Source organism: Olea europaea, unplaced genomic scaffold (assembly GCF_002742605.1).
Source record: "Olea europaea var. sylvestris unplaced genomic scaffold, O_europaea_v1 scaffold2261, whole genome shotgun sequence".
Classification (NCBI taxonomy): Eukaryota; Viridiplantae; Streptophyta; class Magnoliopsida; order Lamiales; family Oleaceae; genus Olea; species Olea europaea.
Genome location: NW_019240665.1, coordinates 65,870 through 84,703, shown reverse-complemented (window position 1 = coordinate 84,703; position 18,834 = coordinate 65,870). Strand labels below are relative to the sequence as shown.

The following is an 18,834-nucleotide window of genomic DNA, read 5'->3' as shown; positions in this document are numbered from 1 at the left end:
CCCCCCTTTTTGGGGGGGGGGTTTTTTTTTTTTTTTTTTTTTTTTTTTTTTTTTTTTTTTTTTTGTAACTTTGGCCTTCGAGGTCCTTCATGTACGAAGTTTCCCATTTTTAATGGAATTCATTTTCTTTGGCAAGTATTTACTTGTTCATGTTTGTTGACTTCGTTGTTCTACGCATATACTCCACTACTTCTTAGTTAATATTAATAAAGTGTTGGTAGCTCATTCATTTAGCTTACTTTGTCATATTTGAGGTCGATCGTTGTGGTAACAATAGCCTCTTTCCCTACTTTGTTAATAAAGTGGTCTACTTCAGGACTTAACTTAGTAGCGTAATTCACAGAGTGAATGCCGAACTTGTTGAATTTAATAAACCATTACAAGGTCTTATACAAAGTTTATTGATAATAATTTAGTAGATGTTCTGAGTTCCATGGATCAGGTTGTACCTTTCATCCAAGGTTTCAATCCTGCAGGTGTCGATTTTGACCTCTTCTTTTATGCGGTATGGTCCTTCCCAATTGGGGCCTAAGGTTCCGACCCCTACTTCCTTTATGGACAAGAACACTCTACGGAGGACGAGGTCGTTTATACGAAATGTCTTTTTCTTCACTTTCGAATTATAGTGTCTTGTCATCTTTCTTTAGTATACAACCAATTTGGACCGGGATTCATCCCTCCTTTCTTCAAGGAAATCCAATTCACACATTTTTAAGAAATCTCGTTGAAGTGTATCCTTCGTGGGGTTGGTAGACCTACTTCGACTAGACTCATAGCCTTGGCCCCATATGTCATGGAGAAAGGGGTATGTCTAGTGGTTGTTCTGCTTCAGGTAGCTTATCAACCCAAGCACCTTTCGAGGCATCTGACTTCCTCTCAATGTATATTTGATGTAACAGCTTCAACTTGCCCATTTGCCTAGGAATGGTGTGGGGAAGAAAAATGTTTCTTGATCCCTAGTTCATCTTATAGGTTTTTGACCTTTCTGTTGTCAAATTGGCGTCCATTATTTGATACAATTGAGTGGAGAATCCCGAATCTACATAAAATGTTTTTCCTCAAGAATTTTGAAGTATTAGCTTCGGTTATCTTGGATAGGGGCTTAGCTTCAACCCACTTGATAAAATAATCGATCGCCACAATTATGAAACAGACACTTCCTCATCCTTTAGGCATCGGTCCAATCAAATCAACGCCCCATTTGGTGAACGGCCAAGAGCTAGACACAAGAGCTCTTTGGAAGGTTGTCGTTGGACAGTTATAAAATGTTGGCATTTATCACACCTCTTAGCAAATCATTGGGCGTCTTTTTTCAAGGTCGGCTAATTGTATCCTTGTCTCAAAACCTTTTGGGCCAAGGCCCAACCTCCCGAGTGATTGCCACATACTCCTTCATGTATCACTTTTAGGACATAAGTAGCTTGTTCTCCGTCTATACACCGAAGTAAGGGTAAGGAGAAATCTCGTTTGTAAAGTACGCCATCTTAAAATATAAAATGTACAGCCCGCCTTCTTAGTTTTCGTACCTCTTCTTTGTCGGGGGCAGGAGTTAGTCTTGTAGAAAGGCAATGATTGGGACCATCCATGTAGGGGTATCTTCTACCCACATCACTTCTTATTCCCTAGAAATTGAGGGCTTCGAAAAGAGTTTGACAGGGACAATAGTAAGCAATTCGGAGTCCTTGCTGCTGCCAACTTTGAAAGGGTATCGGCATGGGAGTTTTTGCTTCTGGGAATATGTGTCAGCTCGAATTTTTCAAGAGTGAGAATCAATTTGGTAACCTATTTGAGATATGTAGTCATGTTTTTGTCTTTGGCAGAAAAGCTGCCATTAACTGGCTAACCACAAGTTAGGAATCACAACTGGCGTGGACCCTTTTGACCGGCATTTCTCTGAATAATCTAAGACCAGCCAAGAGAGCCTCATATTTGGCAACATTGTTGGTTGCTTTGAACCCAAACCTTATAGCACAATTGAGTTTGTGTCCCTTTGGGCTAACTAGGACAATGCTTGCTTCTGATCCGATTTTCCCTGAGGATCTGTCAACGAACAACATCCAGGTAGGAGGGTCGATTGGCTTCATTTCTGGGAGAGGGGTAAATTCGGCCATGAAATTAGCTAATGCCTGACCCTTGATTACTGTTCTTGCCTTGAAAATTATGTCGAACTCACTTAATTCGATAGCCCACGTCAAATCCTAAACTCTGATGCTAAAGCCCTTCTATAGGTTCTCATACAGAACTCGGAGGTTCTTTCAGAAGCATCTGTTTTCTGAAGCACTTGTTTGAGGAGAAAATCGGTTATCACCTTGACAGTGTATGCTTGGATATAGGGTTTCATTTTTTGTGAAGCTGTGATTAGCTCTAGGGCGAGTTTTTCCATATCCAGACAGCTACTAGCAGTGCCTTGCTTATGTAGTAAACAGGTAGATGTCGACCTTCCTCTTCTCGCAGTAAAATTGAACTGACTGCTTCTGTAGTCACAGCTAGACATATTAATAGGGACTCTCCATTTCTAGGTTTTGAAAGGAAATGTGTCTGGGCGAGGTGCTTCTTTAGCACCTCCAAGGTCTCTTCACATTCCTGTGTCCATTGGAGCCGGTTCTTCCCTTTGAGAATTTTGAAAAATGGAAGGCACTTATATGTGGCTTTTGATACAAAGCGGCTTAGAGTAGCAACTCGTCCTGTGAGGCTCTAGACTTTCTTAGATTTCTGAGGTGACTTCATTTCTATCAAGGCCTTGATTTTGTCCGGATTAGCCTCAATGCCTTTTTGATTTACAATGTAGCCCAAAAATTTTCTTGAGGCTACTCCAAAGGCACACTTGAGGGGGTTCAGTTTCATTCTATACCTGCGGAGGATCTAGAAGATCTTTCCCAAGTGCTGGACATAGTAGTCAACTTTTAGGCTTTTTGCTAGCATGTTGTCTACATAAACCTCCATCATTTTGCCTAAGAGGTCAGCAAACATTTTGTTTACGAGTCTTTGATAGGTGGCTCCGACGTTTTTCAACCTGAAGGGCATCACCTTATAGCACTATAGGCCTCTGTCCGTGATGAAGGATATGTGTTCTTCATCCATAGGGTTCATTAGGATTTGATTATAACCAAAGTAAGCGTCCATGAAACTTAGCAACTTGTGGCCAGCTGTGGAATCGACCAACTGATCTATTCGTGGGAGCAGAAAGCTATCCTTTGGGCAAGCCTGGTTCAGATTAGTAAAGTCCACGCACACTCTTCACTTTCTATTGTATTTCTTGACCAACACAGAGTTGGACACCCATCTTGGACAGTCTGACTCTCTGATAAACTAGTTAGCGATCAACTTTTGCACTTCTTCTTTCAAGGCTTCATACCTTTCTGGGCTTAGGGCTATTCTCTTTTACCTGTGGGGGCTTGAGTTGGGGCTAATCTTTAAGTGATGGCAACTAACCCTCGGATCTATTCCAACCATGTCTTCGTGTTTCCACACAAACACATCCAAGTTACTTCACCGAAAGTTCTGGAGCTTTTATTTCAAGGTAGAGAGTAAGCTCTTTCTGACCTGTAGGAATTTGGGCAAGGATGGAGAGCCTACTTCAATGTTTTCTAGTTCTTCCATTGGAGTCGTTTGAGGCTCGTCCTCAATTATGCCGGGGTCCAATTCATCAACTTGAGGGACTTCTGCGGACTCCATCTCTAGGTGTTCTGAATTTCGATGGCCTCTTCTTCAGAGGTATCCACCATGTTGACGTCTTCCTTTTGCACAGGGTCGTTGACCTCATCGATTTCCATTAATATGGCATTGATGCTGGGTGGGTTGTTCTTTTGTACGGAGCTAGAATAACATTCCCTAGTACTTCGTTGGTCACCTCTGACAATAGCAATGCTCCATTCAGTGGGAAACTTCATGCAGAGGTAGTGAATGGAGGTTACTACCCATAGTTTTTTCAAGATAGGTCTTCCCAGTACTCCGTGATACGCTGAATGACGATCCACCACGATAAATTCCATGAAGTTATGGGCTACTATTCCCATTTCTGTTGCTAAGGTAATCTTTCTGCTAGGAAGGATGTTATCTCCTGTGAACCCGTAGAGTGGAAAATTCACCAGTGTTAGCTCATGGTCAACCTCCATCTTGTCGTAAGCGGACCCGTATATTATGTTGACTAAACTTCCCTTGTCTACTAACATTCTTTTGAGGCCATTTCTAGCCACCATTGCCTTTACAACTAGGGCATCGCAATGAGGCTAATGGATTCCCACAGCATCGTCCAGGGTGAATGTGATGGGTTCAATCATTTTATCATTGGAGCATTGGTTGTTGTTGAATATGAAGCTGGCCATTAGAGGATCCTCAGCTTTCCTGGTGTAGTTTCTTGTCTCACTACCTACATATGGTCCTCCAAATATGGTGTTAATTTCTCGAATCGTTTCATGATCGGCATTTGGTAAAGGGCTTATTCAATGCCTGCGACCTTTTTCAGGTCTGGCACGAACTTGGGAGTTATTTCTACTAGGTCAGTTCGAATTGTTTCTTCCATCCCGACTTTGTCTAGGGATTCTTTCTCCCTTCTTTCATTTCTTCACTGGTTGGATGGGTGTCTAGCTATGTCCTAGAAACTTGCTATATTATGACTGTAGACTGATGATAGGTGCAATATGGAGGGGCTTCATTCCTATTTCTAGGTTGAGTGCCTCATCCTCTCCCTCCTTGTCCATGGAAGGGTCGTTGAGGTATTCATTCCTGATACACCTTAGTTTTGGGATTTACTTCTTTATAGGCCAGAGCTAGTATGACATTGAGTGTTGCCGCTACTAGTGCCTGACCTGGATTAAGAGAGATGGAGGTTCCAGCTTGTTGGGCGATTAGATGTGACGTCAAGCCTTTTTGTCTTTGCATTTGTGGAGGTGGGATCCCCTGATTTGCCTTGTTACGGTAATCCCTCAATTCTTCATTGATGATCTCTCATCGAATCATTTCTAGTAGGGTATCGTAACTGGTGGGGTCTCTATTCTGTACATCCCTCCAGAAGAGAGAATTCATATCTAACCCACCTCTTAAAGTAGTCAGTGCTTCCGTATCAGTGACCTATATACAGTAGGTCATCTCGTCGGTAAAACGGTTTAGGAAGCTCTTGAGTGACTCCCCTAGTTGGATTGGATTTTAAGAAAAGCTTTCTTAAAATCTGTCCAACTTCGTATGCTTCCAACTCCTAGCCTAGTATACATACTTTAGCTACACCACTAAACGTTAGGTGGAAGGCTGTGCAATTCATTGCCAGTGTTGCACCCCTAAGTCTCATGTGAGTTTTGAAGCTGTTAAGATGTTTTGCGAGGTCTCTTCTCCCATCGTACTTAGGTATTTTAGCAGTTTGAAATGGTTAAACATTGGAGCACTTCTGATTTCTTGTGAAAATGGTAAGTTTTCGTCGTCATCATCGAGATCGTAAGATCTCTGTAGTCCGTTGGAGTTTCCTTCTCCCATGTCGGGGGCTTCCATAGGTGGCTGGGATTGTTCTGTCCGCTGCTATGCCTACTCTGCTCTCCTCTCTCCCCTATTTCTAGGTGAGGGGTCGGCATTTCCTTCCATAGTTTCATTGGGAACTTCCAATCGGGGTCCTTCTTGCTGCCTATCTCTAGGCGCTGGGTGTTGGTCACGCCTGTTAGTAGGCCACCCCGGGGCTTAATCTGTCAAAAACGCCTCCCGACCTTTTAGCCGAATTTCTTGGGTTGTATTCTGGTGTAAAATTGATGGGAGCCTCAGCATATTGGTCTGAAACGTAATTTGTCTAGGTATCTACTCTTACTTCTCTTTTTTGAGGGTTGTTTTCCCTTGGATATTGCTGGTATCCAGTCCCTCGACTGTGAACCTCATTGTTGCCTCCGAAATGATGGCCTTGTAGGGAAGTATTCTCCTAGAAAGCATATGGTGGGATTGGATACCCTCCTTGATCTTGTATGTTCTTCAACAGTTCATGCATGATAAGATTCTACTGAGCAATATTTCTCATATTCTCAGCCATAGTGGCTGCTTCCCTTGTGAGCCTAGCGGTTAACCCAGAACCTCCCCAAATCCTACCACGTGAGCTGCCTTGTCTGTTTGGCTGTTGAAATTGGTGGAGAGATGTTGGGGCAATGTGTGAGGGTTCTCCTTCTTCAAAATGTTCTCTCGTTCTTCGAGGAGTGGGTTCTTCTTCACTAGTGCTCATGTTTATCTTTTCAAAATCCTTTGTGTGTGAATATTGTATTTGGGGGTATGTACATCACACCCTTCTTCCCTGAGTGTATTCCCTCTTTTCTCAAAAATTCTCGTTGACTTTTTCTGAAAACTCATATTCTTTTCCATGAAATTTTCGTGGTTTAGCTATTCCAAAGTTCCCACAGACGACACCAATCCATTGACCCTTGAAAATGGTCGACAAGTGTTGATACAAGATAATATACACATGGACGTATTATGTAGTATTTCTACTATAAATTTGAATATTTGCGGAAGAAGGTAAATAATGGGCAATGCAAGTATATTATTCCCTTCACTGTATTTCTCCAAGATCTCTCAATTGATACAAAAATTTCCTATTTATAGTGATTAGGCTGACGTGGTCACCGTAGGATTAGATTCAAGTGGCCTGATATGCCGACCCTAACTGTTACATTAACTCTGTTATCTATTAATTACATTGATAGAATTTTGACAAGAGGTCAACCACTCTATAAGCTAGGCTGGCATTCTTGACACTTATTAACTACGCACGTCACATCAGTCAATTCTAGAGACGCGTTTGTTCGACCCTCTTTTGTTTGTCAAGGACGACGAACCACCTCGGATCAACTTAGTGCAACGACCTCGGCATTTCCTATGACAGCTTCGAACGTTAATCCTTTCTGCACCAATTCTTGAGTGCTCGCCATGTGTATGCATATGAGGTCTCCACAAAAGACATTTTTTTTAGTGACGAGTAACATAACGTATTAGCCAAAGAAGGGCATCGCTTTTAAAAGGAAAGTGGAAAGACGGTATGCTCAAAATCTAGATGAATATGTTGCCAATATGTAGTATTATATGGTTCAATCTATGGAATTTTCGAATCAATCTCTCTAGATGGAATGTCTAACACATTGTGTTTGTTTTATACATTTTTTCACTTGCCACTCAAATAACAGCCTACATCAGATAGCTGACTTGTTCGAAGGGTTTGGCACAGATTATAATCTAGAATGAAAGCTGTTTAGTGATTGTATTGATTGCCATCGAGAGGGAAGACACTAAATAATCAATTTCGATGTGTAAAAGTACCATTGACCTTTGAACATGGACGATTGCAAGTTATTCCTTTACATCTTCTTGATTTGTGTTTTTGCCAACATTCCAGAGTAAGAATTAATTGGTCAGACTTTAATTTTAATCATATATTTTATGAGATCCACAACTTTTATCAATTTTTCAATTATATATTTTATTAACTTTTTACCAAAATCTGTTATTTTATTTCTTCTTTTATTGTCAAAATCTTTGTAAAACAACCCCTTAGCCACATACCTTAGGAGGAAAACCTTAGTAAGATAGTTTCATAACAAATATGTGGTAGAACTTACTATTTAATCATGACACTTCGGACTTGAATCACTCAAATCAGGACATTTCAACATTTGAGATAAGAGAGAGAAAAATGTGGATGGTAGGATCCACTCGAATGACGATGTGTCATAGAGGTTCTATAGAGACAATTATAACATTTTCAACACATTGAGGTGCTCAAACATGTTAAACACAGTACTATCTAAACTTTAAAACTTTTAAAGGGAGTTCAATTCTTAAGAACTTTTAAAGACTCCTTTATTAACTCGGAACTTATATCCAATAAAGATAGCGACGAAGTTCGAGTTCGTCGTAATGTTCAGTCTAACGTAGTAACTACGCAAAATAAAGGGAGTGAAGTATGGCATGGACTACGGTAGAAACATTCTATCAGCAGTGGACAGCTTGCAATAGAGTCCACAAATGTAATTGGTAGAGTCATGGAACAATTTAATTTTTTCCATCTACTTGCATAGATTGATTAAAGGCATCACATGCATAGATAGAATATGTGACCTCTTTCTTGCATATTTCACAGGGCAACAACTAGTAAAGTGAGTTATGCAATAATTACAGATTTTAAAAATAGGAAGACACGTGCACAATATCATTGATCCGTTTAAACAACAACAACAACAACAACATCCATACAAGTGCTAAAATCAAAGCCGTTGCTTCCAATCCTTGTTTGAGTGGCATTATTGAAAATCCTTGTGCAAATTTTCAGAAATTCTCTATACAGACAGATTGGTCAATACATTCAACTTTCTTAGTTTAATAAATAAGGCAGACACAGACAGCCAACCATCTGTGTCCGAAGCTTTGAATTCATTTCACCAAAACATGAAATAAACAGTTTTCTTTAATTGCCACTTGTTTAAGATTCATAAAATGAAGTACACTATCTTGACATCTTTAGATCTTTGTATATTCTGTCTTATCCTTGTACCAAGAAAATCTTCTGCTACTGATTTTCGGTGGCCAGCATGCCTGCCCATGAAATGTGGCAATGGTCCAAACATTAAATTTCCATTCTATATTGAAGGTTTGCAAGAATCCTACTGTGGTAACCCTGGATTTCGTCTCAACTACGGCAAACATGGCTATCCAACGATTTGTTTACCCGAAAGTGACTATATAGTTGAAAGCATTTCCTATCCTACGCATTCTTTTCGTGTTTATAATGCTGTTGTTTCTAATTCTTCAAGAGGTAGATGCCTTCCACAAATCGGAAACACGACACTTCCTATCGATGAGTTTCATTTTGTTAATGTAAAAAAGCTTTATTTGTTGTCCAATTCTAAAGAACCGTTGCCTAAGGATCTTTCGCGATACAGGGTTGTCTGCCAGGGTGAGAATAGAGATAATTTGGTTTTGGCAGTTAGGGATAAGGATGAAAATTAGCAGAAGGGATTGGAAAATTGCGAAAAAAATGTGGTGGCGCCGGTGGAAGTGCTTGGAGATGAAGAGACGATTGTAGTGGAAGAGTATGAGGAGATTTTGAGAAGAGGGTTTGAGCTGAATTATTTGTCACCCAGTGACTGTAGTACACGTGAGAAGAGATGGCGGCCGATGTGGCTTTAACGCCACTACATACAGTTTCAGATGCTTCTGCCCTGACGGACCCCATTACTTGAGTTGCGGAATTGCAGATTCAGGTGTGTTATATATCTTTTGTGGCTTTCGACTTATGGAATGTGATAATGGAAAACTTGAATTGAGAATATAAAATAAATCAGGACAAAAATTTCTTGAGACATGTTTATTGTTCACACGATAACAAACAAGACTTTAACACTACTTTCGTACTTCCATAAAAAAGTCACAAGGGTATGTTAACAGAACATTTAAGGTAAATTTAGTAGCCTAAAATTTTTCTTCTGTGTAACGTAAGTCAGTTATTGTGGTTTTCGCATAGCAACCACTGCACTACTACGATCAAGGCCTTGACCCGTGCAAATTTCTACCCTTCCCAAATAGCCATGCACACACCCACCAGTGGATCAATATTACTTGCGAGAACTTCGGAAAGGTAGCCACCTTTTTGCTATTTCTCATCCCTACAAATATCCCAATCCCATAGATTTTCCGAACCAACTCATTGCATCAACATTCTGTTAATAAGTAGCAACTTCAAACAATTTTTGTGGACTGGCCCACTGACTTTGAAATTTATGGATCGGGCCCACGTTGTTTTAACTATCTATTTATTAACAATTGCAGCATACTTGAATGTGGAAATTACGCACAGGACTCTTTCTAAAGTTTGTATTTCATAAATCATATTTTGAATTTCATATTTCAAAATTAAGGTTATAATTATTATTTAATATGTATTAAATTAATATAATACAAATAACTCTCCCACACACATTAAAAATTGTGACATCTCTCTCTTTTTTCGGAACTTTTCGTTTTTCTATCTTTTTGTCACTATGGTGTGGCTGTTGCAGTGACGTAGGTGCGTAGCGATGCTCACGACCACGTTGCTTCGCGTGTAGTAGCGCATCAGTGATGCTTACCACTACGTTTGATTTTAGGATGTTTTGGGGTGGTTTAGATCTAGGGCTGGGCAAATCTCCCGAACCGAACCGACTGAACCGAACCCGATCCGAACCCGACGGTTCTTGTCAAATTAAATACCCGAACGGATATCTGAATTGAGAACCGACGGGTACGGTTCGGTTCTCGGTTCTAGACCAAGAACCGAAGAACCGAATAAGAACCGAATCTTTCTAATTTTTTTTTATATTGAGTAAATCAAATTATTTTAATTTTAATTTTTTCTAAACAAATTAACAAATTAATGATTTCTAAATCCAAATTTTTGGCCCAATAATTTGTTTCATTTCTAATTTTTTAATTTTTGGCCCAATTACACATTTTATTGTTTCATTTCTTAGCCAAACAAGATCAAATCCACTAAATAACCCTAAACACCTACAATAAAGTGCATAACGTTGTCTCGACTCTCGCACTCACTCTTGCAGTCTATCTAATATTCCAAAACTTATACAATCGTCGGCCGACACTCTGACCTCCGATCGAAGCCGTGACTTTCCCCGACTGAAGCTTTGATCGTAGCGATCATTTGAACAAGGTAGTTTACTAATCTCTGACATTCCAAAATTATTAAATGTATCATTAGTCGTATTTATATAACGTTGTTATAAATGTTAAAAAATTTAATTATGGTACAGAACCGAACGGAACCGAACCGATCCGAACCGAACCGAATGGAACCGAACCCGAACGGTTCTATAATTATATTTGGACCCGACGGTTCCATTTACTAGATACCCGAAAAGTTTGGTTCGGTTCGGTTCTAAAGAGAACCGAACCGAACCGACCCGCGCCCACCCCTATTTAGATCTGAGATGGGAGCTGTGTTTTGGTAATTTGAATATTGAGGAGATGGTGACGAATATGGGGGTTGACGAGTGGCGGCGGCGACAAATCTAATTTGGTGGGCAGAGAAATAAGAGTTGGAAACTACTTTGGAAGTGCAGCATCTAGATTGCGGAGACAATGGTGAGTTTGAAATTTATTGTTGCTTAAAGTTTGCAAATGGTGGTGGTTCTTATTGTTGGTGGGGGTGGTGGGGATGGATGGGATGAAGAGCTCTAATCACTTAGGTTATTGTGACCAATATATTTGATAATTTGTGATCGTGAAATAAGTTGGAATTAGGTCTATGCAAAAAAATGAATAAATAAAAAAAATTAACCAAACCAATCAAATCAAACCGACTCGGGTCGGTTTGACACAAGTAATTGATTTGGTTTGATATTTTTTTTAATTAAAATCATGGTAGGTTGGTTCGGCCATGATTTGAAGTCTTATATCACTGGTTAAGCGAACAAACCAAACACATTTACATGTTTATCTTTTTTAAAGAAAAATAAAAATCAAAAGATAAGCTCTAATCTTATAACTATATTTCGATTCCCTCCAATCTAAGATGTTGCCGTCGAGTATAATACTAAAATTTTTATTTCACAAGCTCATTATGTTATACTTAGCATTTTTTTTTTCTATTCAGGCAGTTAGTTTACATAATGCATACAAAACCAACAAAATTCTCAAGTTTTTTGTTGATCTGTCTCTATTAACTTGATTTTGTTTGTTAGTCAACAATTCTTGTAATATAAAGTTATTTACTTATTTTAGTTCTTGTAATCTAAGTGAACCAAAATTCGAACATTTTTTTTTTAATAAAAATTCAATTTGATCAAAAATCCAAATCAACTAACCGAACTGAACCAAAACAAATCCACTAATTTGATTTTAGCTTCGGGTTGGAGTTGAAATTGACCCAAACCAAACTACGCCCACACTTAGTTGTGATATATGAAATTTGTGATTTGTGACCAAAAAACTATACATTATCAATTAATTTGATAACTTGTAATCGATAAATAAGTTACTATAAAATTTGTGATTGTGATCTTAAATTATATAATATTATTACATTAATATATTTAATAAAATATTTTTACTTATTTATTTAATTAATAAATTTTAATTATGACCCAATTTTTGAAATTATATACCGTATTTTTTAATTTTGAAATTGTAATTTTCAAACACCTTAAATATTTAATATTCGCAACTTGAATTGGCACAATCCCAAAACGATGCATCTAATTAGTTTGAATCCAAATATGTGATTGTGGGACCTACTAGGGGACAGAGTTAGCACTATATAAAATCAATAATACTACAACCAGGTGTTGAGTTATCAGCATCTGTGTGTGTTACATCCCACTCTTTTATAGTCAAAGTCAATAAGGACTTAAGTTGAATAAATTATTCTATTGGGGCTTAATTTATTATGAAAAATATTTTGAGGATTTAAGATGGATAAAAATTAATTTTGAGGATCTACTTATATAGTATTGAAAGATAAGGATTTAATGTGGTTTTATATGAAGGTTGGAGGACTTGTTTTGCAATTATGAGTTAGTGTCACTAAATATTAAATAAATAGCCATTTTTTTCATTCGGAGATAGATACAAAAACGAAAAAGGGGCAGAGAAGTTGAGAGAAGGAGAGAAGAGCTGAGAACGAGATAGAGAAGGAAAGAAGAGAGAGAAAAGGGGGAAGAAAAAAGGGGAAAAAAGGTGGAAAAAGAAAAGGAAAAAGATATTATTGAAGAAGATGATATATGGATTCAAATACAAAGTTCATCCTTTCTTCTATTCTATTCCAAGAGGTAAGAAAAACTCATTGTTATTCAATATTGTTAGATTTGGGTTTGTAATTAGTGGCCTAACTTAAAAGATTTGAAGGAAAGAATATATATTGGAGTTGAATATATGTTAAACTAATATGAAACAAGTTTGTAAATTAAAGCCTAAATCTTTATATTTATAGTGTATATGATATAAAACAATTAATTTATGAGGTATTACAATGAGATATGGAGTTGAGGTTGGATTTTGGTATTTTTTAAATTAATTTTCGGGCAAAATTAATGCATAGTGCTATTTTTGAAATTCTACCCAGAAAGTATCATTCCTGTCAATGGTTTTGGAGGCAGATTTCAATTTACAGAAATTGGTGCCAGATTCTTATATTATGGAATTTTAGTGCCATTTTTGTCAAACCTTGGATTTCCAAATTTTTAAAGGTTTGAATGAACCTATATGACAAATATTGAAGTCTATGTATTGGACTAACTACGTATAAGGGTTTTATATGTATTAAGGTAGTGATTTTAAGGAAGTGTGGGTGGTGTAATAAATTTAATAGTGTATGGTGATTAGTTGATAAATCATTAAAGAGAAGAACAAGTTGAGGAATTGGAGATATAAGAGTAAGTATAGAAGTTGATAAGTTAAGTGGTGGATTTATATTAATTTAATTGTTAGGTTTTAATTCGAGAAATTATATCGTTATTTCAGGTACGGACATGGAAGCTTGGAAATGCTCATCAATTTAATCAGATGTCTATCCATATATCTACGAGTGGAAAAATGTAAATTTTTTAAAGTATTTATAAATCAAGTACATTAGTAAAGTATGTGCAATTATTTGTTCGATTCTATGATTTTTACAGAAATCTCTTTTATTATAGTACATGTGGAATTTCAAAGATTATTTATGGCACATCTATGACTTGGTATGTAAGACATGTGCTATTGAGATTGGTTTGGTATGTGAGACATATAATATTGAAATCGGCCAGAAAAGTGCCCGTAATTATATATTTATTATAGCTCACAGAGGGGTCTTAGCCGTATTCTATCCTACACGAAGGGGTCTTGACCGGATATTGGTCTCGATCGTGTACATATAGTTCACAGAGGGTCTTGACCATGTTCTAGATTTGATTATCAGAGGTCTTTGAAATCGACTTTTGTTCACGGATGGGGCCAAGGGCCTATGGGGAAAGTTCTTAGCCCGAGGGGCGGATTACATATTTCAATCAGATGGTACATTTTTGAAGAATTTTTCAGTATGTTTGATGGGATGAGATTATAGCGTGATTATCAGCTGATGTTTATATCATGATTTTGAGATGATATTTTATGACCTTATGTGAATATTTCACTTTTGGTCATAATTACATGATGTTATCTTGTGAATTATTAAATGATATGAACTCAATTTTCGATAGAATTGTAAAATTGGAAAAGTATAATTATTTTCGAACTTCTTCACTCATTGAGCTATTAACTCATATATTTTCCACGATTTTTTCCTACATGTAGCAATTGATTCTTTTTAGCTGGAAGAGCCTAATGGTTTCGGAATGAGAGCCACACATGATGTAAATATTTTGGGCCCAATGCATTATGTTTTACGTAAGCATTTGATTTTGTTACATTTTTTGAAATAACTCATAGTTAGCATTAGTGATAGATTTGACATCTAGTTAGCATCTATCATCGGCACATGTCACGTTTTAGGTCCACTAGGGGATTCAGGACGGGTCGTGTCAGTGTGGGTAATTTTTTTCTTCAAATTGTCCAATGATGTTGCGTCCCATGTTCACATGTTGTTTAATCCTGTCATTGAATCTGTTTGTGTAGCATCTTTGTTTGAGCCAATTTTATGACATAAATAAGTCCAACCTAGAAGCGTTTAGCCAAAATCCTCATCTACGTCATAATATTGGATCAAAGAAACCAGTCCACACCAGATGTCTATGTCGAATCCGATTTGTCTTTTAGCATTGTAATCTATATCCCAACGCGAAAGAAACTAGGCTAAATTTTTTTATGTTGTTTTTTTTATAGTTTTGTCTTTTAGCATTGTAATCTTTAGTGGTCTAGTGATCTTCATAGTCTTAAATAATTTCCAAACTACAAAGTTCGTTGAATTGCATTGTAGTGATTTTCTAAACCAGGCAATTCGACAGAAAAGCTTAACACCAAATAAATTTATTCCACTGCTGCATGAAATCATGTGTTTATGAATCATACCCTGTAACGATTTACATGCTGAAAAGAGAGCATACTAAGAAAAATGAGTTCCAATATTATTTTTATAAGGTCTTCTTAATCCAACACGTGTTTTGACTTCAATTGTAGGAAGAAGTAAATTAAGATTGATTTTGATTGCAGGTAACTCTTCCAAATTGTACCATTTGTTTATTTATTTATTTATTTTTTTTTTTTTTTTGCTTTATAAACAGTAATGATATCATTTTTCATCACAATTGTTTCAGTTGCAGCGATAGGCTTCTTCTCCATAATCTTGTTCACTTTCAACAAGAGGAAGTACAAGCTGGATTTGAAGGGAAAGATACAAAATGATAAGGATGTTGAACTCTTCCTATTGAACAATGAGAATCTCACAACAAGAAGATACAACTGCTCTGATATTAAGAAAATGACTAACTCATTCAGTGAAAACTTAGGAGAAGGGGGCTTCGCTAGCGTGTATAGAGGAAAGTTATCCGATGGCTGTCTTGTAGTAGTAAAGATTTTAAAAGAATCCAAAGGCTATGGAGAAGAATTTATCAATGAGGTTGCAAGTATCAGTAGAACTTTCCACATTAACATTGTCACTCTCTTGGGATTTTTCTTTGAGGGTCCCAAAAGATCTCTAATTTACAAGTTCATGCCCAATGGATCTCTTGAGAATTTCAGATTCTCCAGAGCAGAAAGTCTATTAGGATGGGAACAATTGTTTCAAATTGAACTTGGCATTGCTCATGGAATAGAATACCAGCGCCAAGAATGTAATACAATGATTTTGCACTTTGTCATAAAGCCTCATAACATTCTGCTGGATAAAGACTTCAATCCTAAAGTATCAGATTTTGGCCTGGCAAGAATTTGCCCCAGTAGACCTAGTATAGTGTCAATGCCAGGGGCCAGAGGAACAATAGGGTATATAGCTTCAGAAATAGTTTGTAGAAACTTTGGAGATGTTTCTCACAATTCAGATGTCTATAGCTATGGTATGATGATTTTGAAAATGGTTGGACAGACGAAAAATATTGAAGTTGGAATTGATCATTCAAGTGAAAATTACTTTCTTGATTGGATATATAAGAAACTTAAACAAAGTGCCGAACTTGATTTGAACATCAGTATGAATGCAAATGACCATTTGGGGATAAGAAAAATGTTAATAGTTGGATTGTGGTGCATACATACTGACACTACAACTAAACCTTCAATGTGTAGGGTTATAGAAATATCGGAAGGGAATATAGAATCTCTGCAAATCCCACCCAAACCCAACTTTGTTTTACAGCCAAGAGAAGCATTAAATCCTTCAATTTCTAAGTTAGCACTTACCTTATCTGAAGTTCATGAAGTTTAGCTATGACCTCATTAAAACTTCGAGGGATCCTTGTGGTGATTGGAGGTTCCGAGTGACCATAGAGCAATTATCTTGATTGGTTGTACTATAGCAATTTGCATGTTGTTTCTGTCTCAATGTTAAATTTCACATTTGTGTAAAAACAGAGTAATTAAAGACACTCATCTACCCTTTAGTTTGTCTAGTTATTGTTATTATCTAGTACTTAAATAAGATAATGTGTTGCATTATTGCATAGCATTATTTTCTCTGATTTTTATGAAGTTGAGCTATGAGCCCATTAAAACTTCTCGAGTTGATATGATCCAGGAGTCGAGCCCGACGAAAGCAAGTGCGAGACGAGCCCCGTTGATAGTCGATGACGGACCAATGACGCGATCAAGGGCAAAGCAAGTGAAACAAGCGATGGGATTGCTCGTTCAAGAAACCATTGATGGAACCATGTTCGGGACACAAAATGGAGCAACTTTCATGTTCGGATTGAAGGTTGAATCAACTTGGATCAATTTATTATCAAGCGACGAAAGCGAAGGTTGAAGACAACACCATGCGGCCACACAGGCAAAACCACATGCGGCCGCACACATGCATACCGAAAATCAAAAGTGCAATTTCAGTTGAACCATGCGACCGCATGGATTTACACCATGCGGTTGCACAGGCCAAAAATTTGGTGAATTTTTCAATTTTGGCAATTTTCCACATTTTGTTAGATTTTGATTCTTTTCCATATTTTGGAGATTATACTTGATTTTTGCACGATTTTTACCTAGTTTTTAGGTTTAGTATAAATAGGAGTTTCCATTCAATTGTTAAAAACTTTTGACATTATTGATATTGAATTAAAGTGAGGCGTATTGTCTTTTTTTCATCGTTCTTCATTGAACAATTTCGAACTTATCAAGTGATAACTTGTGGCATTCAAACAACCGGATTTAATTCTTGGATTGCGTGATCAAGGGGTCTTTCAAGCGTCATTCTTGTTGGGTTTTTTGGTTCGACTTTCTTTTGGGTTAATCCTAAACTCTTGGATTAATTTGGCTTTCTTAAGTTCGTCAATCTCGTTGTGGGTTTCGTAGTCAAAGTTACTACGGGGTTCGCATCACGAGTTCTGGTGGTTATTGGAGGCTCCTAATGACCAAGCACCGAAGTAGTTATCTCTGTTGTTTGTGCTCTAGCAATTGTAAGTTGTTAATGTTAGAATGCTAAACAAGAATTACATGGAATATCACAATTTTCTTTAATTTAAGAATACAAGATCGTTATTATGTGTTCACGTGTAAATTACAAACAAGAAACTTAGATTAAGAATTTATTCAAACTCGATAATCAAATTTTGATCCGAATTTGAATCACGAATTTTCTACTTTCTTAAATTACGAAATACTTTGTTTTCAAGAACTTGGTGATTTAAACCTTCAAGTCTTTTATGATATTCTTCAAATCTTTTATTATATTTTTTAAAGTCAAAATTATATTGACATGTAGGTAGGGTTAGACAAAAATCTACCATAATTGCTCAAACCGACTAACCTAACCCAAATCGATCGGTTTGGATTTGTTTTTAAGTTCAATTAGGTTGAATTGTGTTGAAAAATTAAATTTGAGGTCGAGTCAGATTGGGTTTTGGTCTATGAATTAAAATCTAATTCCATCCAACCCAATTCGATGAATTAAAAATTTAATAATTAAAATGAAGAAAACCTAAATAGAGACAATATTAGAGACGAGAATGATTCAAAATGTACAAATGTTCCATTTTTACACATAGGCTGATTGGTATGAATACTATGTACAAATGCAAATAGTTCGATAATAAACTAAAAATTAATTACATGATAATGAAATGAATAAATCTAAAAAAATTATAAAAAGAAAGTGTTCCATAGTTTCAAACTTATTTATAAATTAATTTTTCGAAAGAATTTCCTCCATAAATTAAAAATAACGGAGATTTTCAAGTGATTTCAAACTTTAAAAATTGTTCAAATTCAACCAAAGAAATCGAATCCAACTTGAATTGGTCCAAGCCCAAATTGATCAACCTAACCCAACCCAAGCCAATCCATCGATTTGGGAAGGGTTGGGTTAAAAATAATAATTGGGTTGGGGTTGGATAAAAAAATAACCCAATCCAACCCATGCCCAACCCTATATGTAGGCACATTTTCTAATTAATTTGAAAATCAAGAAAAGATCAAAAAAACAAGATACATTAAAAAAAAAAAAAAGTTTGTCTCTCTTTTCTTATGTATACTAGTCGATGTCACGTGCGTTGCACGATTATTGTATTTAATGTGTCTTTATTAACGTGATGTAGAGATTTTAGTTTTCTTGGCATAATCCTAACATGCTTTTGAAGTTTGAATTGAATTGTTTGGCATAAATCTTCTCTCGCAGTTAGTAAAAATTAGATTTAAAATTGTAGAAATATAAGTAAAAGATAATTTATAATTTTGTGCGGGGACGTGCGAGGAAGTCCCCGCACAAAC

The 18,834-nt window shown here is 36.8% G+C and overlaps 1 protein-coding gene and 1 long non-coding RNA gene across 2 annotated transcripts; both read left to right on the top strand.

Annotated features, from left to right (window-relative positions):
* Positions 1-12,429: 12,429 nt before the first annotated feature.
* Positions 12,430-13,672, top strand: LOC111381153. Its single transcript, XR_002700279.1, has 2 exons — positions 12,430-12,776; positions 13,468-13,672. It is a non-coding gene; the product is annotated as an uncharacterized LOC111381153 (long non-coding RNA).
* A 664-nt stretch (positions 13,673-14,336) lies between these two features.
* LOC111381152 (rust resistance kinase Lr10-like) lies at positions 14,337-16,696 on the top strand. The gene is made up of 3 exons (XM_023004894.1): positions 14,337-14,370; positions 15,100-15,132; positions 15,237-16,696. The coding sequence occupies exons 1-3, from the start codon at positions 14,355-14,357 to the stop codon at positions 16,340-16,342; spliced, it is 1,155 nt and encodes a 384-aa protein (XP_022860662.1). The 5' UTR covers positions 14,337-14,354; the 3' UTR covers positions 16,343-16,696.
* Positions 16,697-18,834: the final 2,138 nt, after the last annotated feature.